General features: G+C 38.8%; 1 protein-coding gene across 1 annotated transcript in view; it reads left to right on the top strand.

Annotated features, from left to right (window-relative positions):
- CDKL2 (cyclin-dependent kinase-like 2 (CDC2-related kinase)) overlaps positions 1 to 10,778 on the top strand; it is a 92,611-nt gene that overhangs the window by 27,628 nt on the left and 54,205 nt on the right. Inside the window, exons 4-5 of the mRNA XM_006871602.1 lie at positions 2,010 to 2,149; positions 7,211 to 7,299. Of these exons, the coding sequence (XP_006871664.1) occupies positions 2,010 to 2,149; positions 7,211 to 7,299 (229 nt within the window). The remainder of the gene's footprint in view (positions 1 to 2,009; positions 2,150 to 7,210; positions 7,300 to 10,778) is intronic.

Below are 10,778 nucleotides of genomic sequence, written 5' to 3'. Positions count from 1 at the left end.
ATATATATATCTATGTGTGTGTGTGTATATATAAGAGTATACATGGTAAACTGTCTTCGTTTTCTAGCACATAGTCTTAATCATGCATGCACTACCCTTCTGTGTTCCCAAGAGAAAAGAAAGGGGAAGGGATCGTTTATTCTCCACACTTTAACGTTGAGTAAATCACATGTGGTGGTGATGGTGGTGGTTATGTTTTATGGAGTTGGTTCTGACTCATAGCAACCCAATGTAGGGATTCTGAGGCTGTAAATCTTATAGAAGCAGAAAGCCTCATCTTTCTTCCATGAAATTATTGGTAGTTTTGAACTGCTGATCTTGAGGTTAGCAGCCTGACTCATAACCCCTATGCTACCAGTGCTCCTTAAATTTCATGTAGATAATGTAAATGATCATTTATTATCTTTGAGTCAATAAGCATTTAGTGTAATATGACTTAACCTTCATCCTTACTTCAAGAGGTAGGATATATAGAGTTTCCAAGATAGTTTAATCTTGCCTCAGATCTCACTTTTGTTTTGGGTGCATTGGATGAAATTTCAAAGCTGCACTATCAAAGTTATATTACATTTGTTCAAATAATATTACATTTGTTTAAATATCAACTTCATGTTGAAAGAACTATCTTGTAATATGGAAATAATGGGAAACATTTGAGAGTAACTTAACTAAGTATTATAAAGTATTTTATTTTAAGTTTCCAGATTAGAAATTCAATAAAGAACGTAATAGTTTCTTTTTCTTAACCTTTTATTGTAAATTTCATGAAGGCTTACAGGCAAGACCATCAGTTCTACTTTCAACAAATCATATGCTTTGTTTCATCTCAGTGATTGCCATGCCCTCCATGCAACAACAGTGATCCTGCTTCCTCCCTGTGGGTCCTATTTCCATTCCATCCACCTTCCTATGCCTTGTCCTTAGGTATATGTTGCCCTTTTGAATTTGAATGACTGACCAGTAATGATTTTTTTAAATAGAATTTATATGGTGGTGATGGTGTGTCATGGAGTAGGTTGTGACTCATAACGTCCATGTATGGGGTTTCTGAGGTTGTAAATCTTTATGGGAGCAGACAGCCTCATCTCTCTCCCACAGAATGGCTGGTAGTTTCGAATGTTGACCATGAGGTTAGCAGCCCAACTCATCACCTCTGTGCTATCACAGCTTCTAGAATTTATATATATATAATTAATCAAATATCTAATTAGATATTAAATTGAGAAAAAAGACAATGTGCTTAAATTTGACCTTAGAGGTACAATATCAGCTGACCAAAAATTTGATTAGACCCTGATGATATGACTATTAATATTTTCATTGTTTTGGTCAGCAATCTGTTTTATTCTTGGGAATGAAATCCTGGTACTTACGTCTTTTCTGTAAGCTCCTCTTACTTCTTCAATTCTATTTTGTAATGGCATGTGAACTTTTCCCAAAAAGAGCCCTAGTACTTGTTAAGTACTTGGCTGCTAACCACAAGGTCAGCAGTTCGAACCCATCAGCTACTTTGTGGGAGAAAGCTATGGCGGTCGACTTCGCTACAGTTTATAGCCTTGGAAACCCTGTGGTACAGTTCTGCTCTTCTATAGGCTTGCTATAAGTTGGAAGTAACTCCATGGCAATGGGTTTTTTGTTTGGCGAACTTTTCCAAATGAATACGTCGAGATAGGAATATTAATTTCTTGAACCGACTTCTTTGTCCATGTGCCATTACAATGGCAGCACAATCTTTTTGATGTTCTTTGCCAAGAAAACCCCAAATTCCATAAGCATACTGTATGATAAAGTGCTTAACTGCAAGGTTGGTTTGAAGTACAAGGCCAGTGGTTTAAACTCACCAGCTGCTCCTTGGAAACTGTGATCAGGGTTGCTATGAGTCAGAACAAACTCAATGGCACTAAATAACAACAACTGTTCTACTATTTCCACCATTCCCCACCACCTGTGTCTTTACCTTTTCATTTGTGTTATATGATAACAGAGATGCGTCCTGTTTTCACTTTCAGGTAATTTAATTCCAAGACATCAGGAACTATTTTATAAAAATCCTGTGTTTGCTGGCGTAAGGTTGCCTGAAATCAAAGAAACTGAACCTCTTGAAAAACGCTATCCCAGGCTTTCTGAAGTAGTGATTGATTTAGCAAAGGTAATCATATTTTTCCTTTTCACTTCCTGAAAGGGGGTTTGCATTAAAGAAACGTGGTTAACCCTTCTTTTTTCTTGTTTAGTTGATCTTTGAAGGTCAGAAATTTCCTGTGAAGATTTAAACTTTTGTACATTAAAAAAAATTGAATTGGCTATAACTGTGTGATAAATATATTTATGACAACAACCAGAGAAAAAGAAAAGAAAAGAAAAAGCCGCTGCTCAGAATGCATAAGTGCAACCAAACACCTTGTGGGATTTGGTTTGGAGGTTTAGGGTCATGGTTTGCATGAGACATTCTAGTTAAGAGGCCTAGTAATATGTTTAGTGCTTCTACTTTCACTCCTAGTTTGTTGTGCAGTGCCTGAGGTCTTAAAAGTGGGCAAGCAGCCATCTGAAGCATAACAGTTGGTCTATAGTCACTTGGAACAACAAAAAAAGAAGGAAAGTCAGGAACAGGAGGAGGACATGAAATGTGGCTAATTTCTTCTAGGAACAACTACTTCCTTTGCAATGAGATCGGAAGCACTGGCTGGTGCCCAGGTACCATTACTGAACATTTTGAGCTAAGATGCCATAGAAAGATTCTAATCAAAAGGGAAAATACACAGAACAGAATTTCATGTTCTCATGGATTCTGATTTTCTGGAGCGTTGGATGGTCGATGAATCTCTGGAACTATTGTCCTGAGATCATTTTTAAACTTAAACTAAAAATATTCCCTGAAGTCATCTTAAAATGGAACAGCATTTTGCTTATGTAGAAAAAACATTGGCCTTGAGCATTCTGCTCTTTTAAGAGCTACATATCTGAGATCAAAAGGGCAACAGTAACTCACAAGGCTAGATAGGACTTCAGCAGGTGGTGAGTTGATATTAGTGAGGGAAGAAAAACTCACCACAGGAGATTGAGAATGGTTACATACCTTGAAGAATTTAAGCAGTGTCATTGAATTGTACCTGTAGAAACTTCTGGATTGGTCTATGTTTTACTCAACAACAACAATGAAATAAACAAAATATAGGAAAGGAAGAAAACAAAGAGTTTAAATAATTTGGGAGGGGCATTCAGTATATTGAATTACTTGCTGTATCTCTTATAGCCATGTCTTTGTAACACCCACCAAACAACCTTTTCTTGATGGGTCTGAGTCAGAGAAGGTGGTAGAAGACACTGACCGAATGATAGGACTCCGTTGTAAATGATTGTTAACAGAGTTCATTGTGATTGTAAAAACTCAGAATTCTAACATGGGTATAAAATGAGCCATCTCAAAAGCTGGAGGGAAGGCTCTCACCACCATCAAAGAAGACGAGGACTTAGGAATGGGGTGTGCCCTTTGTATCCTGAGAGCGCTGTGCAGGGACAGAAAGCTATGACCCTGAAGAAGTGGAAGAGGAGCAACCGTAGTGGAACCAAGAACCAGAGCATGAAACAGTGGCTGACTACTGACCCATGGACCAAGTAAAGCTGAGTGCTTTGTGCAGGAGACTTGTTTGGGGAGTGGATACCTTTATGCATTTAATTAGGGGTCTGTGTTTACAGACTTATGAAGGTAAAGATGGGCACCTTGGGGCTGAGGCTTGTGGTGGAGTAGTGTTCTCTGTGAACATTTATCAGCAGCCCTAAAACAATGCCCAGTCAGAAAGAGGCCTGCCTGTGTGCATGGCTGAGGAGACGCTGTCCTGACTGGAAGAACTGTGCCCTGAGCTTTTCTGACCCTGAATTATAACCTGTTAACATCTCTAATAAACCCAGAAGTCAGAGTGTGCTGCCTGAGCTCTGTGTGGCCAATGCACTGACTGTCAAACCCAGGTGAATACTGAGTGCTGTGGGGGAGGCGAGAGCTTAGAGATAAAGGCCTGAAGTGTTTACTTGTATTAAAACTTAGTAAGACAACATTTAGTGCTGTCTAGTATTACTGATAAGGAGCTCTGGTAGCGTAGTGGTTACGAATTGGGCTGCGAACCGCAAAGTCAGCAGTTCGAAACTTCCAGCTGCTCCGCGGGAGAAAGATGAGGCTTTCTGCTCCTGTAAAGATTTACAGCCTCGGAAACCCTGTTCAGGGTCGCTATGAGTCAGAACCGACTCGATGGCACTTAACAACAATAACAAGTATTGCTGATATGAGATAGATATTGGCTGAAAGCAGAGAATACCAGAAAAATGTTTAACACTATTTCATTGACTATGCAAAGTCATTCAACTGTGTGGGTCATAATAAATTAAGGATAACATTATGAAGACCGTGAATTCCAGAACACTTATTTGCACTCTTGCAGAACCTGTGCATAGACCAAAAAGCAGCCATTCAAACAGAACAAGGGAATACTGCATAGTTTAAAATCAGGAAAGGTTTGCATTAGGGTTGTATCCTTTCACCATATCCAACTTATATGCTGAGCAAATAAGTCTAAGAAACTGAACTATATGAAGAACACAGCTTCGGGATTGTAGGAGAACTCATTAATAACTTACAATGTGTAGATGACACAACCTTGCTTACTGAAAAGGACTTGCTTCAAAATGGGCTTGAAGCACTTACTGATGAAGATCAAGTACTGCAGCCTTCAGTATGAATTTCGGTTTAACATTAAGAAAACAAAAATCCTCCCAACTGGACCAATAAGCAGCATCGTGATAAAGGGTGAAAAGATTGTCTAGGATTTCATTTTACTTAGATACACAATCAACACCCCTGGAGAGCATCAGTCAGGAAATCAAACAGTGAATTACATTGGGCCGATCTGCTGCAGAAGACATCTTTAAAGTGTTAAAAAGCACCGAGGTGCACCTGACCCAAGCCATGGTATTTTAAATCTTATATGCATACAGAAGCTAAGTAAGACTGAAGAATTATTGATACCTTTGATTTATGGTGTTGAAGAATTTGTCTTGGAAGAAGTACAGCTCCTAAGATGTTGAGACTTCATTTCATATACTTTGGACATGTCATCAGGAGGGACCAGTCACTAGAGAAGGATATTATGCTTGGTAAAGTAGATGGCCAATGAGAGAGAGGAAGACCCTCAGTGAGATTGACTTGATGAAGTGGCTGTAACAGTGGGTTCAAATGATGGCACAGGATCCATCAGTGTTTTGTTGTACTTAAGGTACATGTGTCAGAACTAACTTGATGGCACCTAACAATAGCAGGAACATGGTTTAAGCATGAAAACAATGATATATTTTTAATGTTTAACATTTATTATCCTATACATGTGTAAACAAAAGGTGAAGAAAAGTCAAAGTAGAAAGCAAGGTAGAGACAGGAAAATATTAAAATGTAGGGCAAATTGTTAAAATAAAATGTAATATAAACACTGGACTGTTAGCTGCAAGGCTGGCAGTTCAAGCCTACCATCCCCCCTCAGTTACCCTGTATAGCGTGGTCATGAGTCAGAACCAACTCTATGGCATTTACCACCAAAAAAATCTTTCTGCATAATCTTAATGTTGTTGTTAGGTGCCATTGAAGTGGGTCCGACTCATCTGTTATGATTAAAACTTTATGATCTGCCTCTAAAGAGGTAAAAAGGAAATAATGGTGAAACTACTGTGTGATTTGTATTTGTTACAGTAGAAACATACAACTTTTTATTCATTTTAGTATTGAAAATATGAAACACATAAAAGAAAGCAGAGTAGTAATATAATGAACCGTCATGGGCCCATCATCTGAGCAATTATCAATCTTGTGCCAGTTTTATTTAATTTATCCATACCACCATTCTGGTGTGGCGCTGTGGGTTAATGCACCAGACTGCAAAGCCATTTGAACTGCAAGGTCGGTGGTTCAAGCTTATCAGCTGCTCCTTGAAAACCCATACAGGGTCGCTATGGGTCGGAACCGACTCAACGGCACTTAACAACAACCACTCCTCAATATTTTGGGGAGGAGTATTTTAAAACACACTCGTAAATATTTCAATATCCGTAGAACTTTTTTTTCCATTTAAAGCTGTTTACTGAGTCTTCCTATTTTAATTGTCATTGAGAGATTTCAGTGAATAAGAAAAAGACTCTGCATTAAAATAAAATCTATTACAGCATCTAGCACCATATAATCACAGAGTAGGTCCTATCCCTAGCATTCTACAGGGACTTGAGATTTCAAAAATGTATAACAATTCCTTAATATCATAAAATATAAAATCAATTTTCAAAGTTTCATTGCCTCCATTTGTTTTTACAGTTTGAATTAGAATCTAAATGAAGTGTGTAATTACAGTTGGTTGATATGGCTCTTAAAACGCATGTAATTTATCATCTCCTCTTCATCGCTGTCAACTTGTAATTTATTTGTTGAAGAATCTAGGTTGTTTGTTCCATAGAATTTCCCATATGGTGTAGTTTAGCATATTCCTCTGTGTCCTACATTTCTAATAAGTTCGTAGCTAAGCTAGAGTTTCATCAGAATCGGGTTTTAGTTTTTGGCAAGATTACTTCAAAGCTTTACATATGGTAGTGTAGTGGTTACGAATCAGGCTGCGAACCTTAAGGCCAGCAGTTCGAAACTACCAGCCGCTAGGCGGGAGAAAGATGAGGCGTTCTGCTCCCGTAAAGATTTACAGCCTCGGAAACCTTGTACAGGGTCACTATGGGTCGGATCCGACTCGATGGCACTTAACAACAACAACAACATCCATCTATATGTATATATATAAGTCCTGGGGTGGTGCTGTGGGATAAAGACTGGACTGCAAGGTCGGTTTGAATCACAAGGTCAACAGTTCAAATTCACTAGGGTCACTATGACTCGGAACCGACTCAATGGCACTTAGCAACATCAACAACAACAATCCATTTAGAGGTGCTAAATGTCTGATTTGTGTGTGTGTGTGTGTGTGTGTGTGTATGTGTATATGAAGTTAGTAGCAACTGATTGTCATTGTCTAAATCTGTGCTTTCTTTTTCTTCTTAAATAATATTTTATTGTGCATGTTTTCTTCTTTATAATTGATTACAAAAGTTTAAAATTCATGAACTATAAAGTGGAACTTTCTAAAAATTATTGGCAGGTTTCTTTTCTGTGAACTACATGTATTTCTTGGTCTTTCAGAAATGCTTACATAGTGATCCAGACAAAAGGCCCTTCTGTGCTGAGTTGCTGCACCATGATTTCTTTCGTATGGATGGATTTGCTGAGAGGTATAGTACTGACCCATGTTCTCCAGGCCACACCAGCCTAGGGTTAAAGCAAGATCCCTTTGACAGTAACAAACGATGTGTCTTTCATATTCATTTAATTGTTGCATAAAACCTTTGCAGGGTTTCAACTATGTACCATGCTGCACTCACCCTTAGCAGTAATGCCAGTCCCAGGGGTGGGCACCTACATTCACTAAATAAGTGCTCTTGGTTTTCACTGAGCAATCACTTCATGCTTTTCTTTCTGTCTCCGGGTAGGGACATCTCCCATTCAGGTGTCCTGATTTCTATGACGCTGTTGCAAAGGTGCCATCTTCTGTGGCTGACAAACTCATGCCATGGCAAGTGCTATGATAAAGCTGACACTGCTGATAATGCTGGAGACTTGATGTGCCAAACCTGGGGGTGTCAGGCTGCTGGCACAGTATCTGATGCTCCATCTGCTGGCAGCCATGCTTCTGACAGCTGGCATTTTCAATGTCTTCAGGAAACTTAAAAGCTTCATCTGTTATTTACTGTTTCCCTATCACCACCTTCTTTCTTAGACACACTAGGGCTAGAAACTAGAATATACTATGTGAGTGACATTGTGTTTCTCTAGACTACCTCTCCTCTCTAACTTTAGGTAGTTTTTTCTAGATCTAGACTGTTTGTTACAAATCTGATCTAGGAGGTTGAGTTATTTCCCAGAAGTCTGCTTAGAGCCTTAGAAAAATAAGCTCTTGGGTATACCCACCAGTTCTTTAGTTTAGTGTTTTTCAAATAAAAAGAAAAGGAAAAGAAATTCTTGAGTACCCTTCTCTTGAGGAGCTTATGAAGCACAATTTAAAGAAATATCTTATCCTTTTAAAATATATTTCAATTGCAGATTATATCCAAAAATTGAGACACCTTTTAAAACTGATCACATTACAGCCAAAATAAAAACAAATAGCAAAATAAGATAATTTTATAGGGTTCATCTCTGCAACCACTACTCATCTGTCAGTTTGTCATAGTGTGGTGGCTTGCATGTTGCTGTGATTCTGGAAACTATGCCATGGGTATTTTAAATACAAGCAGAGTCACCCACAGTGGACAGGTTTGAGCTGAGCCTTCCAACTAAGACTTAAAAGAAGGACAGATGGACAACTTCCAAATATTTCGTCATTGAAAACCTTTTAAATAGCAGTGGAACACTGTCAGATAGCATCAGAATATTGACTATTGAAACATGATGAACAGCACCAAATAATTGTCAGATATAGTACCAGAAGGTGAGCCCTTCAGGTTGGAAGGCACTCATAATATGACTGGGGAAGAGTTAACCGTCAAAGTAGTCGACAGTGATGATGAGAATGGAGTAAAGCTTTCAGGACCGTCACTTACTGATGGGGCACAGCTCAAAATAAGGAAAAACAGCTGTAAACATTCATTAATAATCAGAGCATGGACTGTATTAAGTATGAATCTAGGAGAATTGGAAGTTGTCAAAAATGTAGTGGAACACATTAAGATGGATATCCTAGGCATTAATGAGCTGTAATGGAATGATATTGACCATTTTGAATCAGACAATCACATAGTTTAGTTTACTGTGCTAGGAATGACAAATTGCTGAGGAATGGCGTCTCATTCATCATCAGAAAGAACATATCAAAATCTGTCTTGAAGTACAATGGTGTCTGTGATAAGATAATATTCACATACCTGCAAGGAGGACCAGTTACTACCATTATTACTCAAATTCACTTACCAACCACTAAAGCCAGTGATGATGAAATTGAAGAATTTTACCAGTTTCTTCAGTCTGAAATTGGTCAAACATGCAATCAAGATATATTGATAATATACCTAAAAGGGGTTCTAAAACTTGCCCAGTGAAATAGGCCTCTTGCGGAGCCTCTACAGTTATAGGACCTTAGGTGGAATACTGAGCCCCATCCAGAACCTTCTGAGGTGCGACATTCCCACTATAAAGGACAAACAGACCTGAAAGAGCTAGAGCAACAGAAGATACATCTTCAAAGAAAGATCATCAGAAAAAAACAAAAAGAAAAATGACAGTATGATTGGCTACTGAAAAATAAACAAGTTGTTCGCTGGAAAGCCATCAAGGCAAGCAATCAAGTCCCTTCAAAACAAACCCCCCTTAAGACTGAAACTCAAATGGATCACATGAGCAAGCATATAAGCTTGCTGACGACCACATTGATCTTTGGTGAATGGAAGACGGGGAAAGGCAGCAATGAAGAAATGGGCTGAGTTCAACCACATTCCATAGACTCCTGTTGATCTGGAGATGAGATAGAGAAGCTGAAGGGCTGGTTGGTCCAAAGTGTGGTGAGACCTGGGGATACCTGAGCCCATGGACAAAGACATAGCCATGGAGGACTAGAGCTGAGATTGAAGCATCCAGCTGATACGAAGTGAGAAGAGACACACAAGAACACCCAAACTTGCAGACAGTACCCATTGAGCTAGCCTTAATGGCTTGATAATCGGAACTTGACTAGAAGAAGAAGAAAAAAAATTTTTGATAAAGGAAATGAGGGTAAATTGCTCCAATTTGATGAACTTAACCTATAGTCATGGATGTAGTAGCTCATAATACCAACAGAGAGGGAAGGAGCCTTCACATCAAGTATCAAGGCTGATCCCTCTGTCTACATGGTAGATAGGGATGTGCAGCTTAGACATTGGCTACCTAAAATGAGGGGGAAATAAAGGCATAAAGTGACTGGCTTACAAGGTTTCAAGAGGGAGTTTAGTTTAAGAGTGAGCGGGAGAAGGTAGAGACCCCACTGAATAGTTTTCATCTTGTCTAGATGGGTCTGGTGAAAAGAGATGGGGAAAAGATTCTTGTGATTCAATAGTGAGTAATTGTTATCATGACTAATTGCAACTGTCACAATTGTAAAGGTAGAAGTTTTGTAACAAAAATGGGGGAGTACCTTTCTTCATGATTTTTTTTAACAAAGACTTGCTGCTAATATGATAGGATGAGTGCAAAACTGATGTTCTCCCATGTAAACTATCACTCAATGCACAATAAAAGCTTTTATTAAAAAGAAGAAGAAGAAAAAAAGGGGGGGGAGTAGTTAATCTTACAGTCCAGAAACAGAAGACCCTAGGACCATCAAGGGAGAAGAGCACAAGTGGAATGCAAGATCCTATCCAGAGAAGCAGCAACACCAGAAATGGAGGCAGAGATGGAGATATAGAGAGAGGGAGCAGCTGAGGACTCTAGATTCATGGGAGGAGAGGGACTCAGAGCTGGCTGCCAGGAGGCAGACTTGCAGAATGTGACCTTCTGCGGTGTAAATTATTCTATATGCCTGAGTGTTAAAAGAAAAAAAGAGAGAGCTAAAATGAATAGAGAGAAATACTGTTAACTGATGGTACATAGAGGGGATTATAATCATTGTAGTGAAATAAAGTATATGATTTCTTGAATGTAACACTGATGATCTACCCTGTAAACTTTCACTCAATTCACA

This window comes from Chrysochloris asiatica, unplaced genomic scaffold (assembly GCF_000296735.1).
Source record: "Chrysochloris asiatica unplaced genomic scaffold, ChrAsi1.0 scaffold00169, whole genome shotgun sequence".
NCBI classification, from domain to species: Eukaryota; Metazoa; Chordata; class Mammalia; order Afrosoricida; family Chrysochloridae; genus Chrysochloris; species Chrysochloris asiatica.
Note: the sequence above shows the minus strand (reverse complement) of the source record. Positions and strands in the feature narration are given on the sequence as shown.